Genomic DNA, 27,088 nt, shown 5'->3' on the forward strand with positions numbered 1-27,088 from the left:
CTCTGAACCTTTGGGAGAGCATTGGAGGCTACAAGACACGGGATTTCATCATATTTTCATCAATTCAATACGGGAGTCTGGATTGTAAAGTTAGATTGATGCTTTCTTATTCTTTAATTATAATTGTGATAATTTCCTCCATGATTATGGAGTAGTTTACCTTAGGATTTGACGGATATGAAGTTTTGATAAATATTTGTGGATTTTAACTCTAGTTCATGCTTGAATTCGTTTATGGAGTTTTTAATTGTTGCAACTTTATTCATCAGTTTATTTAATCGAAAGAGGAATATCTTGGTGATTATCTTTGCATTATTTTGTTTGATTTAATTCATTGATTCTCTTAAGTAATCGAAAGAGCTTGTTGAATTGTTGATTGAATCAAGTTAGGAGAATATACGAGAGACGTTTTCCTAAGGACCAACCCATTAATGCTAGCTTGCATACTTCACAATGCTTATATTAGTTCACCTCGTAGAGTTAAGATTTAATCGAGAGAGGAGTCTTCACTACACGTTCGAACAAATAATCGAGTGAATTCGTGAGAATCATTAAAATATTAGAGTGAATTAAACTAGAGTTAAATCCCAAATAGTTATCTTGCACATATCATGTCAAAACTTTTATTCCTCATATTTATAAGAACCCAACTCTACGAATCTCCCAATTCTTTATTGTTAATTACTTTATTTTAGTAGTTAAACTTAGTTTATAATCATTTAACTCAAGTGTTGATCCTCCTGAATAACAATTAAACCATAATTTACTTAAATATTATTTAAATTCAATCCCTATGAAGACGATATTATACTATACTATCTTTGATTAACGACCATCAATTTTGTGTTATATTTTGCGCTCGTCAGACGTACCTCCTTCGACTGATGATAGAAGTAAGGTTGTTGATGATGAGGATGTTGGATCTGATTCATACATGGATGCAGATAAGCTGAGGATGATCGACGAGGGGCTTACGCAGATTGAAGTGAGGTTGGAGGGGGGTTCGAGGACTACTACGATCTCGATGGACCGTAATCTTCTCGTGAATACCAAGTAGATTATCCTTTCCTTTGTCCCTCTCAGTTCTGAAGTTGAGGGTACGACCCTCAAGGATATGAATGACAATGACCTGTCAAATAACATTGCCGGCCTCGCCCTTCGGGTAAGTATATTCGATGTTAGTTGTTTTTCCTTTGGTTTTGTTCTTTCACAGTCTCTAACTGCTTTTGTTCATTTTGCAGACGGTCGTCTTAGAAATTGAGAGTGCTCGTAGGGAGTAGAGGCGTAAAGATATCTATGTAAAGTTGAAGGACTAGTACTTCAGAGTCCTTGAGAAGTACCGGGAGCTTCGGTGTCAGCTTAGTGGGGGCGGCAATGTGCGTCGACTGAGGTGGGACTTGAAGGCCAGGGATGAGGAGCTGGTGTGGATGGTGGGGAAGTGCAGCGTCCTGGAGGGGATGTTGAGGAGAAAAAAGGAAGAGCTTGAGCTCAACAAGGGGGTCGAAGCCCAGTACAGCGATCTCTAAGCTCAGGTGGTTGTGCTGCGTGCCCATCTTGAGGAGTGTCAATTCAGGGCGGAGGCTCTAAGTGGCGAGGTCGCCGAGAAGGCAGAGCATTTAGAGAAGGCAGACTCCACTCGGTCGGAGGCTTTGAGGAAGGCAGAGTCTCTTGAGGTGGTGATCTAGACTCTCTGTTTTGAGCAAGAAAATGGCTAAGAAACGGCAAAGCTTAAAGAACAGCGGCTTGATGAGAGGATTTGAGAGTTGGAGAAAGAGACTTCTGGCCTCTACGATCGAGTTATTGCTCTTGAGGCCGAGAAGGCCCGATTACTGGCGCAACCGTCCTCTTCTTGTACTTCAGATTTTCCTAATGTTCCTCGGGAGAGTTATGAGGAGTGGATTCATGCCGAGGCCTAGTTAGATGTCTTTTGAGATTTACATGCAGCAGGATCCGTTTCTGAGGCTGCCCTCCAAGATGTTCGTGTTAAATCTCATGGAGCTCAAGTCACTTATGGGTAGGATCCCGTTATGCCTGAGGTTGGTGAGGACGAGGTGGATAAGGGTATAGACCGGCTCGAGGAGAATGCCTGGTATGACGCTGCATATCCTGAGGGCGAAGGAGGCGATAGCGAGGGTATTAATTGTCAGGGTGGCGACGTTGTTGAAGGAGAAGTCGGCGAGGATGTTGAAGGTCGTGATGGTGGTGGCCAGGAGTCTTCTCTTTTGTTTTTTTTTGTATATTTTTTGGCATCGTCTTCAAGAGCCTATTGTAAACAATTTTAAGTATGTGAAATATCAAAGTTGTTCCTTGCATTTTCTTCCTTTCATGTGGTTTATTTTCTATACTTGTGTATATTTTTGTTTATTTGTTGGGATATGGTTGATGGCCGATAGGTGTTTGTTCGAAGGAGGTCGAACATAACCTTTCGTTATATCGCAGTCGAGGGTCGGTAGGTATTTGTTCGAGCGGAGTCGAACATAACCTTTCATTAAATTGTAATCGAGGGCCGGTAGATGTTTGTTCGAGCGGGGTCGAACATAACCTTTTATTAAATTGCGGCCGAAGAACGGTGGTTGTTTGTTCGATCGTAATCGAACATAACATTAATGTGAAAAAGGTATGCTGGTAAGTGTAAAGTTTATTGATTTGACATTGTTTCTTTGGTTACATACTTGGAGAAATTTACAAATTTTGGGTGTTGGCTGACGTTCCAGTCCCAGTCCCAGTCTATCTAGTCCCTTCATTGGTCGATCTGGAGAGTATTGAGAGGTAGAGCAATGAAATAGTAACCACGACGTTACTTTCGCATACTTCGACTCGAAGCGTTCCCTTCGTAGCCTCGTTAAAAACCTCATTGAGAAAACCCAAATTAGACAAAACTCAAGTGAGGGGAAAAAAAGTACGACTTGGGGGACGTTTTTTCTCTTAGAAGTTGAAGTATTTGAGGTGGCTGATATTCCAATTGTTTGGTAGTAGCTTTCCTTCCATTGTCTCTGATTGGAATAAACCCTTGTTTGCTTCGGCTGTGATTTTATACGGACCATCCCAATTTGTTCCCAGCTTGCCCTCCCTAGGATCTTTGCTCACTTGAGTTTTAGATTTTAGTAAGTAGTCCCCGACTTTGAGTGGCCTAACCTTTGCTTTCTTATTGTAATAGCGTTCTGCTTGTTGTTGTTGGGCGACCATTCTTATGTAGGCCATATCTCTTCGTTCGTCGACTTCCCCGAGTTCCTGCCTTCTACTCCCGTTGTTACTCATGCCACTCTCCTGGGAGTACCTTAGGTTGGGTTCTCCGACCTCGACTAGTATTACTACCTCGGTCCCGTAGACCAGAGAGTATGGCGTCTCTCTTGTGCTTGTTTTTGGAGTTGTTCGGTAGGCCCATAATACTTCTGGTAGTATTTCCGACCACAGTCCCTTAGCGTCTTCGAGCTTCTTCTTCATGATGTTTAGTATTGACTTATTGGAGGACTCTACTTGCCCGTTAATCGTGGGGTGATATGGGGTCGAGAGTATCCTCTTGATATGTCATTTCTCGAAGAATTCGACAATTTTCTTTCCAGTGAACTGGTCCATTGTCACAGCTGATTTCTTTAGGAAGGCCAAACCGGCAGATGATTTTTCTCCATATAAAGGTGATTACCTCATGTTCCCGTATTTGGGCGAATGCTCCTGCTTCCACCCACTTAGAGAAATAGTCAGTTAAAACCAAAAGGAATCTTACATTACCTTGCCCTACTTGGAGGGGGGGTCACGATGTCCATTCCTCATTTGATGAACGGCTAATGGGAGGTGACTGAGTGGAGATGTTCGCCTGCCTGGTGAATCATTAGGGCATACTTTTGGCACTGCTCGTATCTCCTCATGAAGTCTATGACATCTTTTTCATTGTGGGCCAATAATATCCTGCCCGTATGAGGCATCTGACCAATGCCCGATTACCGAAGTGAGCCCAACAATGGCCTTCGTGGACTTCTTCGAGGACGCACTGAGTTTGGTTGGGGCCCAAGCACTTCGCCAGAGGGCCGCCGTAGGTCCTTTTGTACAGATCGTTGTAGAGGATACTGTATCTGGCCACTTGCATTCTTAGTTTCTTGGCCTCTTTTTTGTCGACAGAGAGTGTGCCATCCTGCAAGTATGCGACAACACAATTGCGCAAATCCCAAGTTAAGTTTATGGTTCTTACCTCGACTTGGTTCAGTGATGAGTTGAGGAGGTGAACTACGCTTTTATCTCCGGTCATGATTTTTTTGGAAGCTGCGGCTAATTTGGCGAGGCAATCTGCCTTGGCATTCTGTGCTCGTGGGATTTGATCGAGCTGACATTCGTTGAACTCAGGTAGTAGCTTGCAGATTTTGGTCTGGTATTGTTGCGATCTTTGTTCCTTGATTTGGAAAGTCCATGTGACTTGGTTGACTAAGAGCTGGGAATCACAACGCAGTTTCAACCGTTTCGCTCCATATTTGAGTGCTAGCCTTAAACCTGGGATTATGGCCTCATACTCGGCATCATTGTTAGTCATATCCGGGCACCTTATGAACTGGCAAATCACTTCGCATGTTGGGACCTCGAGTATGAGTCCCAATCTGGACCCTGACGTGTTGGATACACCGTCGGTGTATAGGACCTAGAGGTATTGTGTTTGGAGGGAAGTTTGGACAACTTCAGGCATTATTTTTGCGCTGAAGTCGGCGACGAAGTCAGCGAGCACTTGTGACTTTATCGTCGTTCGCGGCTGGTATATGATATCGTGCTTACTTAGCTCGATAGCCCATTTGGCTAGCCTTCCCGATAGCTTGTGTTTATGCAAAATGCTCCTCATGGGGGGAAGTTGTGATGACCGAGATGGGGTGACATTGGAAATATGGTCTAAGCTTTCGTGAAGTTACGACCAAGGCCATAGCCAATTTTTTAAGGCGTAGGTACCTCGTCTCGGCGTCGACGATTATTTTGCTAATGTAATAGATGGGAGATTGTGTACCTTTGTTTTTGTGGATTAAGACTGCGCTTACTACTACCTCAGATACATCTAGATAGATGACGAGCTGCTCTCCAGGTTCAGGTTTCAAAAGCAATAGTGGTAATGACAGGTATGCCTTTAGTTCTCGCAGAGCCTGGACACACTCGGAAGTCCATTCGAGGCCGTTGTCTTTCTTGAGTATGCCAAAGAATTTATGGCACCTATCCGACAACCGGGAGATGAACCTTGATAGGGCGGCGATACAACCAATCAACCTTTGGACTTATTTTTTGTGGTCAAGAGTTCTGGTATCCCTTCAATGGCTTTGATTTGGTCTAGGTTGATCTCAATCCCTCTATGCGATACCAGAAAACCCAAGAACTTTCTTGAGGCTACACCGAACGCGCATTTCTCCGAGTTCAGCTTCATTCCATACCGTTTGAGTATGTCAAAAGTTTCTTTCAAATGATCGATGTGATCTTCTACCCTTTTGGACTTGACCAACATGTCGTCTATATATACCTTTATTGTTTTTCCGAGCTGGTCTTTGAACATCTTTGTTACCAACCTTTGATAAGTAGCCTCTGTGTTTTTTAGTCTAAATGGCATGACCCTGTAGCAATACGTTCCTTGGTGCATGATGAACATGGTCTTTTCCTGATCTTCTTTTTCAATGAGGATCTGATTATATCCTGAATAAGCGTCCAAGAAACTTAGTAGCTCATGCCGGCCGTTGCATCGATGAGTTGGTTGATATAAGGTAATGGGAATGAATCCTTCGGACATGCTTTGTTCAAATCTGTGAAACCCACGCACATTCGCCATTTCCCATTTTTCTTTTGACCATCACTGCGTTGGCGACCCACTCGGGGTACTTCGACTCCCTGATAGAACCATTTTCTAACACTTTTTCCACCTTCTCGCGGACTGTGTCATTGATAGCGAGGTTGAATTTATGCCCGACATGTCTCACTAGAGGTAGAATGGGTCGACGTTTAATTTTTGCCTGGCGATTTCCTTTGGGATAGCCGACATATCTGCATGGCTGAAAGCAAACAAAACGTTAACTGTTAAGAATTGACGGAATTTACACGGTTCCAAAGTTTGCAGCCGATATAGGCCTTCTTGCTATGATCGTTGACGTCCAATTGAATGGGGTCGAGGTCTTCTATGGTCAATCCTGCGGCTTCGACCATGTCGGGATCTTGATGATGTCATATATCTCATCTTGCTCCGACCTCGACCCTGTTGATTGCTATGCCTTTTTTTCTTTGTCTTTTCTCTGTTGGGTGGTCATGTTGTCTAAGGCAATGCAGTAGCATTCCCGGGATGTGCGTTGTTACCCACGTATGTTGAATATCCCCCATGGTGTTAGGAATTTAATCACTTGGTATAGGCTGGAGGGGACGACTCTCATGGGATATATCTATGGCCGACCCACTATGGCATTGTACGCGGTGGCTTGGTCCATGATGTGGAATGTTATCTCTAGAGTTATGCCGCCGGCCAAGACGGGGAGTGTAATTTCCTCGGATGTTCGCTCAATTGCATTATTAAAACCAGTTAGTGTGATGCATCACGACACTATCTTATCCTCGAGCTTCATTTGGGTAAGGACTCGGGGATGGATAATGCATGCACCGCTTCCATCGTCCACCATGATATGTTTGATATCGGTATATAAAATGCATAAAGTAATAACAATGGCATCATTATGAGGGAAAGTCAAACCATTGGCATCTAACTCGTCGAAGATAATACTCTCTTCGAGTCTGTCATACCTTTCGCGGGTGATCGACCGCTTGAGTTTGTAAGTGGTGGTGAACTTCACGCCGTTGACAAAGGCATCATCGCCGCCACCGTTGATGGTACGAGCTGGGGATGGCGGCTTTGGCGGTCCACGATGTTCACGTCCTCTGGTGAAGTTGGTCCTCCCTTTGTCACTTAATAGTTCTTTGAGGTGCCCTTGCCGTAACATGTTTACGACTTCCTATCTGAGGGCGATGCAATCTTCTATTTTGTGCCCGCGTTCCTGGTGGAACTCACAGAGGGCATCAGACTTTCTGGTGTTCGGGTCTGATCTCATCTTTGGCGGCCACTTCACTTATGTTCCGAGTTTCTCTAGGGCGTAGACTATTTCTGTAGGCGATACACAAAAATTGTGAGCGGATAATAAAGGAGGCATACCTCTTTCGTTCTGATGGGTCCCTGTCCTTGGTCTGGACGGGCCTTCTTCATAACGAAGGGAGGGTGCGGCGGCCGCCCTGACATATGGTTGGTGTCGTTCCCTGTTAGGTCATGGAATCGGGTGATCTCTTCTGGTACTGTCTCTTCGTTCTTTTCTAGATTCGGCCTGTACTGAGGTTAGCCAGTGAGTTGTCCGTTGAGATCGTCCTCATTTGCTCGGACCTCGGCAGAATAAGCATTGTGGATTTCATCCCAAGTGGTTGGAGGATATTTCAGCAATCGACTCAATAATTTTCCTCTTGATTCAACCCGTTCTGAAAAGCTGCGACCGCCATCCCTTCGGATATGTTTGGCAGAGTCATCCTTACTCTGTTGAACCGGGCGAGGAAGTCCCTCTCCCAGGGACTGATTAATAACAAATATGTCGTTCACTCTCGCCTCGGCCTTCTTGGCTTTGGCATGGGCGGTTACGAACTTGTCGACCATTTTTTCAAAAGATTCAATGGAGCGTGCTGGTAGCTGCGAATACCATGTTAATGCCCCTCATGTGAGAGTTTTGCCAAACCTCTTCAGCAAAATGGAGTACACTTGTTCCTTGGCGAGATCGTTACCTTTCACGGTGGTGACGTAGTGACTCACATGATCTTCAGGGCCGGTCGTGCCGTTGTAAATCCTGAGGTAGGGCGTCATTCTGAAGGTTTTTGGTATGGCATGCGGGACTGCATCATCACTATATGGCTGCTCGATGAACCTACCGGCATACCTTTTCGGCAGCAACTTAGGAGCGCCCGGTATCTTGTCAGCCCATTCTTGGTATTCTTTCATTTGGTTTCGGAGCGCCTTGTTTTCAGTCTATTTTTCTTCCATCCTTTTTAAAATGACAGTGATGGCCTTGTCACCTGCACTAACATTGTGAGTTGTACCTGTCGTTGGAGAGAGGGGTTGGTTGCACTGCTCGTATGTTTGTTGTATCGTGCAAGTCCTTGTGGTTTCTGAATCATGCCTGGAGCGAGTTTGTTGAGGACGCTTGTTAGTGTGTCGGTTAGCCACGCCTCGAGGAGTTTTACCACGGGGTTTCGTTATGCTGCAGTGTGGGGGCGATGATCCCTCTCGCCTAGGGGACGCACTGGGCATCGTGTCCTCACCTGCCGTTTCACAGCTTTAGTTGATGACATTCATGAGGTTAGTTGGGAAGTCACTTGTTATTCTCTCCCTTTCTCCTTGGTTACCTGCCATGTACGGTATTGTATATACACACAAAAATGAGATCTTGGGTTTTTTGACGTTAGTGACCTATATTAGTTGTAGATCTAGAGGAAACTAAAAATTTAACAAAGAAATCCCCACATACAGCTCCAAATTGTTTGACCAAAAAATATATATCTTGGTTCAAATATTAGCTAATAATTATATCCTTAGATGGAGTTCTTAAAGAAGCGATAAATATTGCCTGGATCTAGTCGGGCAGTAACAGTAATATACAATAAATGTTCTAAAAATCAGAAGCAATAATATAGCATTCAATAATAATGAATAGCAATAAATGACATTTAAGTAAATAGAAGGAATAATTCACTCAAGAAAGGATGGAATAAGGGGATGTTCTTTCTAACAATGATGAATGATAGACAATCCCTTGAATATTTGAGTTATTCTCATATCTAGTGGAAAAGTATTGACAAGAATTTTAGTGAAAAGGTGATGTTTGTATCTTAGCAAGTGAGATCTGATTCTCTTTCTCAAGTCAAAGTGTGTATTTTTACAAATGAGTATCACATATCCCCTATCATTGTGTCTTTTTCTATTTATATAGGACTTATCATTGTCTCTTTTTCTATTTATATGGGACATATTCCTAAGAAACCCTAATAGTACAAGTGCAAAGAATATCCACTAGAATATTAATCCTATCTTGAAAACTAGCCGTTACAGCTCTGTCAACGGTACTCGACCTCGGCCTTGACCCTTGTTGACACCTCGACTACGGTTCTCATTAACTTTTCGACCACGGGATTCGCTGTTTCTTGGGCCATTTCAACAAACGATGACTTGGGAACCCTTCCCTTAGTACTATCTTGGCTCAAATATTCTAAAGTCAGAATTTTGACCCATATAGAATCACGTAGCGAAACTCTGACCTGATAATCTAGAATATTAATAGAACGTGATCAATACAAGAGATATTCTTCTAAATTTCTATGGCGTAAATGAGAGATTACAATCATGTAAGTGCTCAGTGATAGCAATAACCTAGACGAGAAGCGATAAACTAGTTTATCTATTGTTGTGTCACAATTCTAACAACTTTTGGTTCTGTTAAGGCATTAATTACGATTCATTTTGCTAAGCTCATGAAGCTCCTGTACAAAAGACTCATTAATCATCAGTCATTAATTTGTCTTATCGGGTAAACCGATAATCAAACAGTTGACGATCGATAACCGATTAATGGATATCCGATAAATTAGTTCGATTATCGGTTTAGCATATTCATAAATTGATAACTGATTTACTAACTGATAACGTTCAAAACCGAACCGAATTGAACCGGCTTATACCCACCCCTAATGAAGAGTGCTTACCAATTCAGCAACCCTCTCTTGTCAAGAAGTAAGTGTTATATAAAAATGCATCTTTTCCATATCCGGTACATTTGTAAAAAAAAAGTTCGTTTTATTCATTTAAAGTGTAGAATACAATCAAGTCATTTAAATTTTTTTTATATGTAACTGTGTATATGAATATACTAATAAATTCCCTATTTCATTGTTGATCTTGCTGAAATTTCTTTATGTTTTTCACTATTATTGTCCCTCATAGGGACAAAATGAGTAAGGTGCTATACAACAAGGTACGTCTGGATTGACTATTTCCGAAGTTAACCCCTCTTGCAGACTTGAAAAATCTCATAGTAACCTATATTCATGCAAAAAAAGATTTCTCCTTGATATTGCATTGCCCTATTGCGAATCATCTTGCATCGCATAAGGTTAAACATACATTAACTTTGGGTAAAAATAGCACGGGTAGCCAGTTTTCGGACTGGTCATTCAAAAATAGTCAGCGTTTGCAAAGTCATTGAAAAATAGCCATTATTTTGCTGCAACACGGAAAGTTCCAGCATAATATACTGAAGATCGGTGCACCTGTGTATGAACTTCCAGCATATTATGCTGGACTGGTATATTATACTGGAAGTCCAGTATACTTGTGCTGGAATTCCAGTATATTATGCTGGAGTATTTTCCGAATTTTGAATAGTATTTTCATTCAAATTTATTTTTACATGAAAAGTGGCTAAATTTCGATTACTTTTGAAACTGTGACTATTTTTGAATGACCACTTGAAAATCTGGCTATTTTTGAATTTCTCCCTAACTTTGGTCGGGCATTTTGAGATAAAATTCAGTGACGATTACATGGGATTCAAAAACACATACTAGTACACTATTAGCCCATTTGGCCAAGCTGCAAACACGTTCCGGTGTAGGGGTGAATTTTGATTACTCCCCTTATTTGGGATGAGACTGAAATATTGATGTGATTGTGATTATTCCCCTTATTTGGGATGAGACTGAAATATTGATGTGATTGTGTTTATTCCCCTTAATTGGGATGAGGTTGATATTAGCTGTGAATGGGAAAAGCCCTGATCCCTTATTTATTGCTCCCTCTATCTCATTTTGTGGTTACTTGAGTTGCCGGGGTGCTTGGTGTCGGCAATTTATTTTGAGAAATACTTTTTCTCAAAAGTACTTTTAGTTAGAAACAATGTGTTTGGCTAAATAATTTAAAAAGTACTTCTGTGCAGCAATTAGTGTTTGGCCAAGTTTTAAAAAATTGTTTCTAAGTGTATTTTTCTCAAAAGTATTTTTTACTTTTGGACAGAAACTACACTTTTCTGCTTCTGTTTCTCTTCAAAAGCTTTTTTTTTTTCCTTTCAAAAGCTGGGCCAAACAACTTAATTTTAGAAAAAAACACTTTTGACCAAAGAAAAGACGATTTTGCCTCAAAAGAAGCTTGGTCAAACAGGCTATATGAAACTTTCAGTAGACCTGCAATACTTTTGATTTTAGGTAGCATTCAAAGCTTAAAACCAACAAAGAGCTCCTCCGTGGACTAGGCTAGAAATTAGATGGTGCATCTTGAGATTGGTGTACTTGGCAAGGGCATCTATGAGGATAGCAGCTGGAGGTAAAAAGGAAAAGAGGATCGCAGATTACATTATGTTGCAGAAAACTCAGCAACGTTCTCATACAAAAATCTGTGAAATTGAAACAGACAAAATCCTGATAACTTGTAACATTAACCTAGGATAAAAAATCTGAAACCTAATTATCCACATGCACTCCGATTATAGCATGTGACTGCTACGTAGTTTTCTCTAGAGAAAGGACATTCTTCTGGACTAATCTATAATTCGTCCTTGGCATCATAATCATCTTTGGCAGCAGCTTCTTTGTCATCAGTTTCAGCTTCAGGTTCCTCAATATCCTCTTCTTCCTCAACTGTTGCATCAGGGCTGACATTTAAACTGCTCTTAACTGAGCTGTAGATGCGGGAGGCAAAATCCTTTGGGTCATTGAGCAGGAAACCACTCTCCAGTAATGCTGTTTGGTACATTAACTGAGCCGTTTGCTTCACGCTCTCATCCTGTGAACCAAGTTAATGAAATTAGTAACAGTTAGCCATTTCTATAACATTTATCGTTTGATCACATGTGTAGAGATAAAATCAAGTGTACCTCAGGGTCCTTGATTACTCTATCCCGAAGCTCCTTGATAATTGGGTGCCTAGGGTTGATCTCAAGCACCCTTTTCCCCCGCATATACGCCTGCTTGTTTGCATCTGACAGAGTTTGTGACTGCATGATTCTTTCCATATTGGCACTCCAACCATATTTCGATGTCACAACTACACAAGGGGTGTCGGCCAAACGGTTACTAATCTTGACATCGTCTACATTGTCACTAGCAAGAGCACCCTTCCACCATTTGGTTAGCTCCTTAAATGACTCCTTGAGCTCTTTGGCTTTTGAATCCTTGCCCAGTTTCAGGCCCTCTTTGGACACATTTTGGAACTTATTGTCTTCATAGTCCATAAGGTACTGCATCAGGTATTCATCTACGGGATCCGTGAAGAAAATCACCTAAACAATGAAACATGGCAAACATAGCAAATGAATCTTTAGAGAAGACATGACAAATGCATTCATAAGAGAATTCAAATATCAAAGACAAGGAACATAGTCAAACCCACAATGCAAGAAACGATGACTAATACTTTTCGTCAAAATAAAAAAACCACTAGTTATTTTGTTATGCAGCATTCCAATCTTCCCTTTCTATCTTAAGAAAGACTCATACCTCATAATTTTTCTTTGTTAGCCTCTCAAGGAATGGTGATTTCTCCAACTGCTCTTTGCTAGCTCCAGTTATATAGAAGATATCCTTCTGTCCTGCCTTCATCCTTGAGATGTACTGGTCTAGGGAAGTTAGTTTACCATCTGATTTTGAGCTGTAAACGAGAAAAATATTAAGACGACAAGGGATCAGTCACCCTGATTTGACTTAACAATCTCATTAAGAATTACTCTTAAGACACAATGCATACGTCTCAAATCGAAGGAGCTTAGCCAAGCGATTTCTGTTAGTTGCATCTTCTATGATACCAAGTTTTATTGACTTTCCAAATTCATTCCAAAACTTTGCGTATTGACCTTTCTTCTCATTGTCTGCACCGGATTCTTCAACATCTGTAACGTCATGAGAAACTCAGAAATGAGAAAATGAGAAATTGAATCTCTAAGGCAATGGATAGCTCAGATATAAACTAACCTTTCTTATCCTTGTCGTTAGATTCATCAGGATCCTCATCAGCAATCTTGCGTATCATGTCAAGGGCCTTGCGGATGAGTTTCTTCTTAATTGTCTTCAAGCTGCTGTGCTGCTGAAGCATTTCTCTTGAGACATTGAGGGGTAAGGTGTCAGAATCAACAAGACCCTAGCATAAATGTCAAACAAATGGGGTTAGAAACTCTTGGCCCATATAAACAGTGAAGTTCTAGAGTAACAGGAACTACCATTAGGAAACTCAAGTACTTGGGCAACAATTCGTCAAATTCATCTGAGATAAAGACCCGTCTGACATATAACTTCAAGTTGGATTTCTTGGAGTTGTAGTAGCTTTCATATAAATCATGAGGAGCCTTAGGAGGCACAAATAGTACAGCCTTGAACTCAACATCACCTTCAGCATTAAAGTGACTCCAAGCAAGGGGCTTCTCATCACTGAAGTCCTGGCAAAATAATACCAGAATTTAGCAAATGGTAAGACAGTGCCCGAAAAGTTTCTAGTCTTCCCACTGCATTTCAACTGGAAGAAAGTATGCAAGTAGCAATTTACCTTTGCAAGTGAGTGATAGAATTTCGTATACTCTTCCTCTGTCACCTCCTTTGGATTCCGAAGCCATATAGCTTTCACATCATTCAAAAGCTCCCACTCATAAGTGGTTTCCTTCACTTTCTTAGTTTTAGGCTTTTTCTCATCTTCTGCCTTCTCAGAATCATCTTCATCTCCTTCTTCTTCAGAAGGGCTGGTTTCAGCTGTTAACAACATTGAAAGACTATGAGGCCGCATAAGATTAAACGAAAAGGTAAACTTTAATTCCTCTAGCTAGCTCCCCAGAATTAAAATACATTACTACAAGTTCTGACTTCATTAACACCAGAATAAACTTGGCAAGTCAGGTAGGAAGAATCACACATACATGTTTCCTCTTCATCGCTTGTCTCGTCTTCATCGGCAGGAACCTCCTTCTCAACCTCTTTGCTAGCCCAAAGATATATAGGGAAGTTGATGAATTCAGAGTATTTCTTCACCAGGTCCTGGATTCAAGGTAACCCATGCATTAAGTGAAGTAGAAAACCTCAACAGAAGCTTCAGAAACATAAAATTATTTCAGAAACAGAAAACATGTTCATAGGAACTCTTATTTTCAATTTAATCTGGTAATTTGAACTGGAAAATAATCAGAATTTGGAACAGGATATTTCAGGATAGATGCTGATTATAAGTACCCAGATTAAGAATCCAAAATCTTAGTCAACAGAATCAGAGGTCACGTTTCTTTTGTCCAACTCCAAAACTTCATGCTACCTCCACACAGACACACAAGCACAAGGTTGGATATGCAAAACAGACACAGCCCAAATATCACAGACTTTTACTTTTAGCTAACAATTCATCCATAAGCTTAATTCTCCCAACCATTGTAATCCAAGACTTATAGAATATAAAGTAATTGGTCCTTTGTTTCTTCAGTAGACTGCACACTTTCAATCAAACGTCCAAATGATCAAATAATCCTAACTAAGGGAGCAGAAAAACTGATATATGAAAATAACCTAGAATTAGCTTCTAAGTGATGGATCTCAAAGTTTTGCAGCCCTTCACTGCCCCGGTATTTTTTCTCGCCTTGGAAAGTATTTTTTCTTATCTGCTTTAGAAATATAATCTAATAGATAATTTGGGACAGAAAAGAATTGATAAATCCCAAGTCACATAAGGTTAAGATTGTTTATTTCCATCTATTTCAGCATTAAAGTTTATTATGACCTACTGTGCAAAAACCACTGTCAGAATGGAAAACAAAATTACTCTAAATGACTGGTTAACTATTAAAAGTTTTGGCATGCACCAACTCATGATATATGAAAAGAGTCTCCTTGGGATGTATCGGTCACACACACCTTTAGTTTGTACTCGTCCAAATATTCTCCTGCTTCATCTCTAAGGTGCAATCTAATTTCAGTTCCACGACCAAGAGGTTCATTCCATACATCTTCAGAAATGGCAAATGCCCCATCAGCCTTTGACTCCCATACATATCTGAATGCAGAAATTTGTTAAATCACTAATAACATTCCCATTACATCAATAATCATTAATCAACAAATTCAAATGAGAACGTACTGTTTGTCGTCGTTATGCTTGCTGATGACCTCAACATAGTCAGCTACAAGATAGACCGAGTAAAACCCAACACCAAATTGTCCAATCAGATTAAGGTCTCCACTTGTCTGCATCTTCTCAACAAAGGCTGTTGAGCAAAAACAAGTTAGTGAACAGTAAAGAGAACTCCACGAACACTGCTAATCTTGTATCTACCAGATAGATTACCTGAAGTTCCAGATTTAGCTATAGTTCCCAAGTTCTTTATTAAATCCTCCTTAGTCATTCCTATACCTCTGTCACGAATGGAAAGAATTTTCTTTTCTTTATCCAGTTTAATCTGCAATAAACAATACAATCATCAGAACAGCTTTTAAAAGAGCAACTTCCTCACACTAGCAACCAACAGAGTCTACACAAACAACGGACACAAATAACCGACCTGGATCTCAAGCTTAGCGTTATCGCCTTCCCCAAGTACCTCCTTGTCAGTAAGTGACAAGAACCTAATTTTGTCCAGCGCCTGAACGAAATAGCATATTAACTTAGAATAAATCATTTACATATCATGCCGAAGATCACCAAAAAAACTTAGAACGTGCTTACGTCTGATGCGTTCGAGATCAGCTCCCTCAAGAAGATGTCCTTGTTACTGTAAAGGGAGTTGATAATGATGTCCATAAGCCGGGAGACCTCAGCCTGGAACTCAAATTTCTCCGCATCAGCTCGCAGAGTTTTCCTTGACATAGACTCAGATTCCCTGGATCACATAATGATATAGTGCTCAATACAATGAACATACAAAGAAGTTGAAGGCACGGAATCAGGGCGAAACAAACGAAATAAATCAACAACTTGGAAACCTTTTAACAACATCAGAATCGGTGGATAAACCGTGTGGAATAGCACCAAATTTTTCCTCAACCTTTGGCGGATCAACAGGGACGTCAGATTCAGCTTCCGCATTTGCTTGTATCCTCCGACCTATTGAGTAAATAAATCAGGCTTCCGAATAAAGCAGTAATATCCATGTTCCACTAAACAATTCAATTAAACAATCATTCAACTACGTAATTCCTTAAGCAATCATGTCATCAAAATTTCAAGGCAGCTCCAGACCAAAAATGCCTCACAAAATTCAACCCTGAGGTAACTTTATTATCTAACTATTTAAAAACATTTTACAGTCTTAATACACATAATTAAAATAAAATTCTATAAGATCTCAAGACAAATGCTGATTCAAACACTATAAAGTATTGTAAGTGGCGGAGTGACCATCATTCATTCACGTCAAGCCATTTATTATTCCGATTTGTTAAACATATAAGGGCAATAGAGCTAGATCTCTGTTAAGTATAATGGAAATGAAAATTTCAGTAAGCTAAAGATAAACCCTAAGTTACCTTGATCTGGAAGAAGGAATAAAAGGCATAACAGAAACAGAACGGAAGGGATCGTCCACTTCCTCATTTGTATTCCACTCTCGCAATTCAGTAACCAAAGAAAAAGATTTTGAAAATTTGGATTCCGAATCGCACTATTTTTAGTGAGTGACTAATATAGTGAGCTTGTCGCCGTATGTATCACGAGTTCGATACTGATTGATTCTGTTTCGCCAGCGTGGATGATCTGACGGTTATAGTGAGTTCTATTATACGTGGCATGCTTTTATTGGTTTCTGTCGCCTCATGAGACGTGGAGAACACCTTTGTTCTGGAAGACTCTATAGGTCAACGCTAAGGAAGACCTGGTTTCTATCTGGTGCGATGAGGTCCATAGAATAGATCTTAGTTAGATAGCCAATAAGGAATTATTTACCGTAGCACCTACGTCTGATAGCCACGTGGTTTCTTTCATTGGCAAGTGTGAACGGTGTAAGGTCAATAGTCAAGAGAATGAAGTCATGAACTAACGCCAATTGTTTTCTATTAGGAAAATGGCAAAATATATCCTTCTATTTTCGGATATTGTCTATATTTGACCTTCGTTATATTATCCGATCAAATATACCCCAATTGTTATACTATCCGGTCAAATTTAACCCTATCATCAGCAAACTTTTAAAAATTACCACTTGATCTGTTAGATAATCCAAAATCTCTTAATTTCCTTTTATTTAAATCATTTGTTATTCTTCTTGCTTCACTATTTTCAGAAATTACTATTGATGTGAATGATAAATATACTAGACTATACAAATTATTCATGGATATTTTTAATTGCCATTGCACCCACTTTTCTTCTTGTGATAATGGGTTTGGAATTGGTTTAAAATTTTATTTATTTTTCAACCATATACACACCGTAGAATTCAATGGGTCTATTTATTGTGTATTATATGCTCCGGGATAGGGGTAAGATCTGCGTATACTCTATCCTTCCTAGACCTCACTTGTAGATTTTACTGGTTTGTTGTTGTATATGCAGCTGATCATCATGTATATACATGTATATTCAAATATATTTTGTTATTGTCTGGTTAGTATATGGTTTGATCGACTAACTTAAGAGTGCACAATGCGTAGGCATTTGATTAAAATAGTTGAATTCGACAATGTAAAGTCTCCAAGAAACTTCAACTTCTATCACTAATACTTGCAAAGCCTCCATACCTTTGGTGCAATGAAATTATTAAAGTTGAGGTGTTGTAAATACTTTTGAAATTTAGACAAGTTACATAATTTAGATTCTTCAATTTACTATACTTTGTTTACTAACCGTTGTATTATTTTAATAGTTCTTTCTCTTAATTTTTTTTTCAATTAAGAAAGCAGGTAAATGCCAACTATTTTAAAAATAGTTAATCAAGAAAAAGAATAAGTGACTTAATTAAAATGAATTGGGAGATTCTGGGTCACCTGACAGACTGAGGGATAATTTTTAAAAGTTTGCTGATGGTAGGGATAAATTTGGCCGAATAGTATAACGGTGGGAATAAATTTGGCCGAATAGTATAACAAAAGTTAGGTATAGATAATATTCGAAGGTAGAGGGGTAAATTTGGATGGTAATAGATTAAAATACAATGGATTGTGAAATTTTTTTACAATGTCATTGTATATAACTTAAGATATTCTACTTATCATAATCTGCCTATTAATTTTGCAAAATTATACAGAAAAGTTTATCAAGTCATTTATTATTCTTCTTTTGCATGGAAATTCAATCAAAGATGGAAGATGTAGAAGTAACCACTAATGTTTGTGTTAGGATATACTGTCTATATCACACCTCTTGAAAGTGCGGCCCTTCATGTCTATTGGAAGTACGACTCTTCCCCGAACTCTACGTGAATGTGAGATGCTTTGTGCTCCGAGCTATCTTATTTACAGAAGATGTAGAATCACGTAGCGTACTTGTGACCTGGTTATCTTGGTTGAATGATGATCGAGAATATTAATAAAACAGGATAAAGACGAGACATTCTTCTAAATTACTATGGTGTAAATGAGAGATTACAGTTACATGTAAGTTTTCTGTGGTAGCAATAACCTATGAAACTTGACGAGAATAACAAGTTAAAACAACATTTGGAAACAATGAAACCTAGCATCTACTCTTCTTTGGCCAAGTCATCTCAAGAAGCATATTACATTCAGAAATCATGTCTTTATTCAGCTATATTATGCCCCTCCCCCACAAAAACAATAAGGATCTCCTCCTACCTTGAATTTACCTATTGCTATAAAGACACTGATCCCATCAGAGAAAAACAAGATACATAAAGTTTACTTCCACGACGGTGGATGAAGTTTAAAAGGGTAAGGCTCCCAACCACCATCCGGTTCTTTGCGTTTCTCACCAGCAAGTGAACTGGTTGAGGGTTGTGAGCTGGTCCTTAAGTGTTCATCCATCGACCTGGCCTGTCCTTGCGTGAAAAACTGCCTCAGACCTCCGAGGTCTCTATTTCCTCCCTCAAGTATCAAGCCAGTATTGAGATCCAGACCACTCCTTGGTGGACCGACCCCATTTGAAACAGGTGTACCGGCCATGCTTATAAGGAATGGTTGTTGAGCGAATGACGGTGGTATTGCTGAAGCAGAGCCAACAAGTTGAGGGACCATAGGCGCACCTCGGGAATCTACCATGTAAGGAATAGGGCCACCGGGTCCATACATTGCTGAGGAGAACGGGATGGGAGGACCTGGTGCAATTCCATTGTAACCAAATGCAGGAGAAGGGGTATATAGAAATGGAGGTCCCATTCCCAAGACACCTCCACTTCTTGCAACACTAAGATCAACTGTATTTTCTGCTGTCCTGCCATTTGGGAACGGAAAGAATTGAGGAACATCTTCACGCTTGACCTCTACCTTCATGCCCATAATGGATACTACAGGATTACCTGATTTTATCCCTCCGAATGCGCTAATATTTTGAGATGGTTTCTTGAAGTAGGATAGATCTGAAGAATTGTTGAGAAACGACGGTTGGTCATTTAGATCAAAGTTCCGCGATGAAAGATGCTTGGACGATGATGATGACGATGGAGATTGACTCCAATGGCCATTCCTATCTGAGAAGAGCCTTCCCTCCATCCGCCAATCTGATGGTGCCTCACCCTCCTCACTTGCACAGTTGAGATCCAATTCCACTCTTTCTGATTTTTTGGGGCTAGCTTCAACAGAAGATTCCCCTGAAGGAAGCGCAGATGGTAATGGAACCTGTTTGACAGTGAAAAGTTCTGCTGATTTGTCATTTCCACCTTCAGCTACGTTAAGATCGATATCAAGCCAACCTTGCTGTTGCTTTTTGCTGCTACCATTCCCACCAGAGGAAACAGCCTTGGCACTTTCAGGAACCCGGCGAGGTGATGCTGGCCGAAATGCACTGGTTGAAGCGGATCCTTTCCATCCAAGAGCCCCTTCAAATTCCAATGGAGCAACAGGCATCCCAGGGGCAGCTGTTGCCTTCGAAGCAGAAACAACAGAGATGCAGGTAGATATGGGATCTTCAAGGTGATCTATATCGTCTGAGCAAACCTCAAGATTCAGATCAAAATCACACAGACCCTTCTCAGCATTGGCGTCAAGATCAGTACCCTGAGAGGATTCCAGCTTTACTTTTTCATTTTTAGGTCCAGTTTCTGAGTTAGTAATTGAAGCCTCGGTCGAAAGTGTCATTCCTCTTGGTACTTGCTTCTTAGAGCTCTCAACCTTTTGGCATTGTGTAGCACTCATAGAATCAGGGCTATCAGGCTCATGAATTTTACTCTCCTGTATTTCCTCAGAACTGCAACTCTGAACTTCTCTCTCCACCTCTATGGCAACTTGTCGAGCAACTTCCAGAGGATCTATAATGCCATAATCGAATTCAATATCACATTTCTTGCCAATCACACCACTGTCTTTACTGACTGTTTGTGGTTCTCCAAATTCAGAGTCACTTTCCGAATCATCTGCACTTTCATCACTGACCTGCTTGTCATCCCCATTAATGAGATCTACCTTTGACAAAATAGTTCCTAAATCTTTGGGACATTCCAGACTATGATCGCTGGAGGAGTTGTGCAATCTGTGGATGTTGTATTTTCTGTCTTTAGCACCAAGCACCATGGGACTTCTGCTATGATTTGTAGGTCTGCTGCTATCATCCATCAATGTCTTTCCCTCAGAAATCACCACTGATGCATCATCAGAAGGGGATTTTCCTCTGTAATTAACTTCATCCTTGATATCAGTTTGTCTTTGTAAATCTGAACCATTGCCAGCATCTGAAGTTTCTCCTGCATCAGTACCTGAAGAACTAGTTTTCTCCTCCAATGGTTTCGACGACGCTGAGTCCAACTTCTCAGAACTTCTTCCTTCTTGAGTGTGGTTTGCACAATTAACAGACTCCGAAACAGGAACCCCTGTCTGCCTATCAAGAGCACCATAAGCTAAACTTGCAGAACTGCACGTATCAATTGCACTGATCGCCTCTGCATGATACGTTGAGGATTCCACCTTCTGATCTTCACCAACAGGCTTTAATAGAGGAGACTGCTGATGCCCATCCTTCACGGTTGAATGCTCCAAATTTTGGTCAGATGTCTTGGTATCGTCAACCCCAGAAGAATTACCAACATCAGACCTTGAAGATAGCATAATATTATTGCTAACATTTTCCTCACACTTTTCTTCTCCAGAACCTCCTCCAGAAAGAGAGACGTTCTCTGGAGAAGGTTCTAACTGTCCATTTTCTCCAACGACATTTTCAATTACTCTCGTCCCACCATCAACTGACGTCTGTGGTTTTTCACAACCGACTGAAACTGCACCATTATTTTTTTCTCTCTCCCAAATATCAAACAGTGCACGAGCCCTCTGTTGCACCTTAGAGCTCTCATGGTCAAGGAGGCTTTTCACAGTAACCCTGATTCCAGAAGAAACTGATTTCTCTAAGTCTACATGAAGCCTTTCAACCGCTACCAGTAGCCGAGTGATCAACTCTTCTATGTTGTCACTCGTCTCATTGACAAAATTCTGAGCATCCTTTAACCAACTGTCGATAAAGCAGAGTCCATCTAGCTGGATAAAGAGTTCAAGACACTCTTTATTCTCAGTTGCAGCGATTGCGCTAGCAACAGCAGACCATTGCCTTGTTATTTCACCAGCATTCTTGACAACACAAACTTCTTTCTGCATTATAGAGACTAGATCCTGAACTCGAGCAGGAGCTGTAAGCCCATTACTCATCTCAGTCAGGGTGAAAAAGTCCTCGAGTGTCATAATGTATTATTGGCTCACAAGTTAAGACTCCCAAGAAGCAAAGTGACTCTGGCAACATGATACTACACTGTCCTTCATATCTGGAAAAGATAATGCTAACGTAGAGGAATTTCCAGCAAGCTTCCCCTGCAGAAGATTTAAAAATGACCCAAAATATTAATCAGTAAACGTAAGAGATGAAGCTTTTTCATTATAAATGAAAAGCAGACGTATATCAATTTCACATGCGATTATAACAAATAATATACTCGGCACATGCAACAAGTTATTGATTTGACCTAAAAGTCATAATTTGCAATCCTTTATTACGAAGCAACCCAGTCAAAGCAAGCAAAATAGAAAGCTCAATTTCCCTACAAGGTGGCAACACTACATTATGGTTAATGATCCTACATCACCAAAAAGATTTCACAGTTCCGAAAATACAGGACACAAATACTGTTCATTTGCTTTTCAATGAATATAAATTTCTTCGCGAATTGAGTTTGAGACACTAGCATCTACCACAATATCAGCTCCTGGGGCATCAGAACAAAAAAAATCCTTGTTTTTTCAATTAAACAAAGTATGTTTGCATAACAGTTACAGAGCTTCTACTTATACCCCTTGGTTAGCTGGCTCAACCCCGTTGGCGCATAGAGCCCCTTCAAGCTCTTCTATTTAGCCAGTAATACAGATCAGGCAAATATACAGTAAAAGGAAGACTTTCTTCTTTCTTTTAGTTTCACATCTTTCTCCCGTTCCAGAAACTTCTTTATGTAGTGGCAGGTCCATAAAAACTCTCTTTACATCTAAAAGAAGCAGAGATGTCACTAAAATTTCATAGAATGGTTAGGTATTCAATTCAAGAAATATTAGGAAAACTTGGTGTCGACTAAAATGCTGTGCAACCAAAAGCAGTCCTTACAAATTGACCAAATTCTTCCAAACTAAAGCTTATGCTGCAGCTAGAAATTGGGTTGGAGGAGAAGCTATTCAAGAACCATCGACTAATGGGTTCAGGAAGGTGAATAACCTTCTCATTCCTCATGCAAATTTTGCACCCAAATCAACAAAGAGCATCATTTGCACGTAGCAAATCTTACTAGACTCATACTCACTCAAAGCCACGAACTAATGGGTAAAAAAAGAGGTGAATGACCTTCTCATTCATCATGCAACTTTTGCACCCAAATCCACTATGAGGATCATATTCACCACATTGCTCTAAACCTCATAATCTCCACAAGTTTACACAAATCATTGTAGAAACGAAATCAAAATAACACTTGATAACCCTCAAAGAAGAATAGTTGAGACTGCATGCCTGTTATTATGAAGCCATCGGCAGATGAAACTATGTCATACTAAACTGGGAAAACACTGACTGGGAAATTGGTGGGTAACGGATAACCAACTATGCAATACCAAACTGCTCAAAAGCTGCTCAATTATGCATTATATGGACAATTTTGCTGGAGAGAAATTCTGATGGAAAATAGGACATACTTCATATGTAAAACATTTAGATGCTTAGCTGCCTTTTACTCTTTTTTTGGGATAAGTCCTCATAAATTTTTACTTTTGGAGCAAGCCGAGCACTTTCCATAGTGGATTTAGGTTTATCTTCATGTCCCACACGGAGGTTCGACTAGTATCATTATATCGGGCACCAATTCGGCTGATATTACTAGCACTGAAGTTTTGAATGATATCAACGCTCTTTTTGAGCAACGAATGGAAGTGACAACTGATTTAGAAAATCTGATGGACTTAATGCATTCCTTCAATATCTAGGAGTTATCCTCTATGTTTTTACACAAAGTAGTCAAAAGCGAAAGGCGCGGACGCCAAAATATATTGAGGCTTTAAGAAAATGGAAATAAAGCGTAGGCTTTAATGAACAAAACTCTAGTGAAGAAAAAATACAACAAATGTATATTTAATGCAACGAAAAATTACTACAAACACAAAAATTAACTATTTGGATAAAAGAATTGAAATAATCAAATAACTATACTAAATGAAATATATGAAGTAAAAATCATGTCAGTCAAGTTTCCGAACCATTTTAAATTTCTGATTATATGAAGAGATGTAGTTTTATATTTTATGGAACTAGTTTTTTACACTAATATTTTAATTAGAAAATTCTTAATCACTACAAGTTCATTCATAACGGTTTCTAATTTTACTAGTTCTGATTATATTTATTGTCTAGTACTGCCCTCTCAAAGGAAGAACCCATCAGTGACGAGGCACATGCTTTAACACCTTAGCACCTACACTAAAGTGTCACTTAAGCAAGGCAAAATGCACAACCTAGATTGATGTGAACTTAAGTGCGCATAAAATAAGCCTTTAGCGAGACTGATTTTTACAGTACCTTCTGGGTACGTATCAATAAAATTACTTTATTTTGAAAAGATAAATATTGTCAAGCAAATGCCAAAGAAGAAAGTCATAGATGGAAGATCAATAGAGATCGAGAAAATTCATATCAAAGACTAAAAGTTCACAATAAGCAATATATCAATTGACCTTCAACAAGTCACATGATGTACATATAAAAACTAAGAGCATGATAAAGAGTTTGACCCAACAATGCTTACAAGATGTTGTATTGTGAGGACCTTATTCAAAAGAACAGGCCATCCCACCGCATAGGGGAGATCTACAGAACTATATTCTTCTTTTTTTATATGAAAAGGAGATCTACAACACTATCTACCGTGGATTCCATCATTTTTTAAAGTATGACTCTAACAAAGAAATTGCCATAAGTATTCATATCAGATTCGAGCCTTTCCAGATCTTTCTACACTTTTTATTGTTTCCTGATAATATTTTAAAATGCATATGACATGGCTCCAAAGCTTCCTATCCCGAAATTATTTGAAACGTGAAAACATGAGCAAGTTCAGTCTTTCACTATTCATGTGACTTGCATCATGGTTTTCTGCATGTCTCAAGGGAGAACAATCAGTTTATGGCTGCAGCCAGTACAGCAAAGTAAGCATGTAATAAACAATCAGTTTATGGCTGCTGCCAGTACAGCAAAGTAAGCATGAAATTACATTCCTCCAGAAAAGAAAAATTGCATCCACCTCCTTCTCTTCTAGCTTTTTTTTTTGTCAAGCAATGTGTAATTTTACTGATTATCTGAAATCTCCAAATACAAGAGGTATACCAAAAAGTCTCTTTCTCTTTGTATAGTAATTAGTATATTGCCCTACTTACTAATGGTTCATAAACAAAACATTCTTGCTTCCTCATCACGACCACAAAAGGTATAAAAGAAAGAAATACCAAGAAGGTGACTTGAGGATAGAAAGAGAAAAGAAAAGCTGGGGGTCGAATGAGGCTCACTAAATCAGTATGCATTTACACTATCATTCCAAAACATCAAAAACTTATACATCAGAATCGACAACTGTTCAACTGAAAGAATAACTAGTAAAATGCCAAAAAGGTCCATTCACAAATTTGAACAGACTGGCAGGTGTAAATGTAAAGATGCAAGGCAGCAGCAAAATACAAATATCAACCAATAAGGAAAACAAAAACTTGTTATCAAGTGAACCTTACCAGACTGTCATGCCCCTTTGATCAAGTCGGAAACTTGCTGAAAAAACTGGAACTTCTAAAATCCCTATAAATAAATGGCAGTAATGTCAACCTGAAAAACCAAAGTTTCAAAACACAGGAATGAGTTCCAAAACCTCAAAAACTAAGCAGTAGAGTTGAATAAAACGGAAAAGCAAATAAAAGAATTGAGATTACAGATTAAACAAAAGGGAAACAGAAAGAAACTCAAGCCCTAAAACAATTTCAACTTGAACCATAGAAAATTAGCTAATCCCAGAAACAAAAACCCTATTTAAGAACTTGGGTCAAGCCTGCAATGCTTAAAGATTATATCTTTGCACTAAAAAGAACCAATTTTGATTATGTCAATTAATGCAAGCAAGACTGAAAATTAACCAACCAAAGAAGCAAAATATACCCATAATTAAAATTCTTTCACAGTAACTGCAGTTAAGTAATAAATTCCAAAGCAAAGAACTTTACCTTGGTCAGAAAATGGAGAAAACCCTAACTGGGTTTGCACTTTGAAATCCCAAAAAGCTTAAATTTTGCTATATTTTTCAGACACCCAATGATCTCTTTAGGCAAAGAAATTCCTTATCTTGTTTGAATTTACATAAATGGGTGTCGAAATCTGTATTCAGAACTACTGTTTCTCTTCTTTGTCTTTCTGTATTTTTTCACAACAAAACCCTGCTTTTTCCCACCTTCGAAACAACGTTGTCTTCTTCGGAGTCTTGTTTTTTCCTTTTTTTTTATTTTTTTATCAATTCTCTTTGTTACTATTTCGATTTTTTTTCTTTTTTGGGGTTTGTTTAGCTGGTTTCGCTGAACTAAAGTTTGCAATGGGGAAGCCACACGTGCCGCACGTGTCAGATTTCACAGGCCAACCCAGAGAGTCGGGTCGGGTTGAAAGCAACCGAATTGACCACTGCTGAAAGTGGGGTCCGGGGGTGACAACTGCTGAAGTGGGGTCCTTTTTCTATGAAGATTTTTGTGATGGTAAAAGGATGGCGGTAGTCTTGTCTGAAAATTAAAGGACCTTATTGGTGTTCCCACCACTGACACGTGTAATTTCTTTTTTGAAATTTTTATGTGTTGGTAGGAGTTTTAATTTTAATGAAAATAGCACTAGCAGACTATGTAGTACTGTCACGAGTTTGAATTTCAATTAATATTTTAATGTTGTTATTTGGTTAGATATTTTGCATACTTTTCTGTTAATTATAGATTAATTAATAGTTACTCCACGTCTTAAATTGAAATTAGTTGTAGTTAGTTAAATTGTTCATTTGTATCTATTCTAATCTGCTAAAGCACTGAATTTATTCCAACATTAAGTAATTTATTTGTAAAGGCAAATTAATGTTTCTCCGAAACAATGGTTTTCTTTACATGAATATACGAATTTGTTGTTGAAATAAAATCTCTTTGATAAACACTATAAATCCAACAATAATTGAACCTTAATCCATTAGTTGATGCCATATTTTGAATCACTCACTTCAATTTTATCTTGAATTATGAATGTAAGCTTAAACTTGGTACAAACAACGAAAATGCATGTCCTCTTTATCGCAATGTTTTGGATTCGTGTAGTAAAACATGTTTAGAACGAACACTTGCCAATTTTGCAAGTTGTAACTTCTGTTAGTATGCAACAAATCAATAGTGCAAACACTCTTTGATGAAATTGTGGATTTCTAAT

At 39.3% G+C, this 27,088-nt stretch overlaps 2 protein-coding genes across 2 annotated transcripts; both read right to left on the reverse strand.

Annotated features, from left to right (window-relative positions):
- Nucleotides 1–11,560: 11,560 nt before the first annotated feature.
- LOC107816676 (endoplasmin homolog) lies at nucleotides 11,561–16,573 on the reverse strand. Its single transcript, NM_001325981.1, is given in 15 exon segments — nucleotides 11,561–11,800; nucleotides 11,892–12,296; nucleotides 12,514–12,664; nucleotides 12,761–12,902; nucleotides 12,985–13,150; nucleotides 13,230–13,445; nucleotides 13,553–13,752; nucleotides 13,917–14,034; nucleotides 14,899–15,037; nucleotides 15,122–15,248; nucleotides 15,329–15,440; nucleotides 15,543–15,623; nucleotides 15,707–15,860; nucleotides 15,964–16,084; nucleotides 16,507–16,573. Coding segments are annotated over 15 exon segments (2,439 nt in total).
- Nucleotides 16,574–18,513: 1,940 nt separating this feature from the next.
- LOC107816678 (uncharacterized) lies at nucleotides 18,514–26,169 on the reverse strand. The gene is made up of 3 exons (XM_016642410.2): nucleotides 25,864–26,169; nucleotides 25,381–25,471; nucleotides 18,514–21,939 (listed from the first exon to the last, which is right to left on the reverse strand). Exon 3 carries the CDS (start codon nucleotides 21,811–21,813, stop codon nucleotides 18,832–18,834), a length of 2,982 nt encoding a protein of 993 aa, XP_016497896.1. The 5' UTR covers nucleotides 21,814–21,939; nucleotides 25,381–25,471; nucleotides 25,864–26,169; the 3' UTR covers nucleotides 18,514–18,831.
- Between the last annotated feature and the right edge of the window lie 919 nt (nucleotides 26,170–27,088).

This window comes from Nicotiana tabacum, chromosome 23, assembly GCF_000715075.1.
Source record: "Nicotiana tabacum cultivar K326 chromosome 23, ASM71507v2, whole genome shotgun sequence".
NCBI classification, from domain to species: domain Eukaryota; kingdom Viridiplantae; phylum Streptophyta; class Magnoliopsida; order Solanales; family Solanaceae; genus Nicotiana; species Nicotiana tabacum.

Bases quoted from the DNA above. Each gene is read 5' to 3' on its own strand.
- LOC107816678 (XM_016642410.2), bottom strand. From the start codon at position 21,813: ATGACACTCGAGGACTTTTTCACCCTGACTGAGATGAGTAATGGGCTT.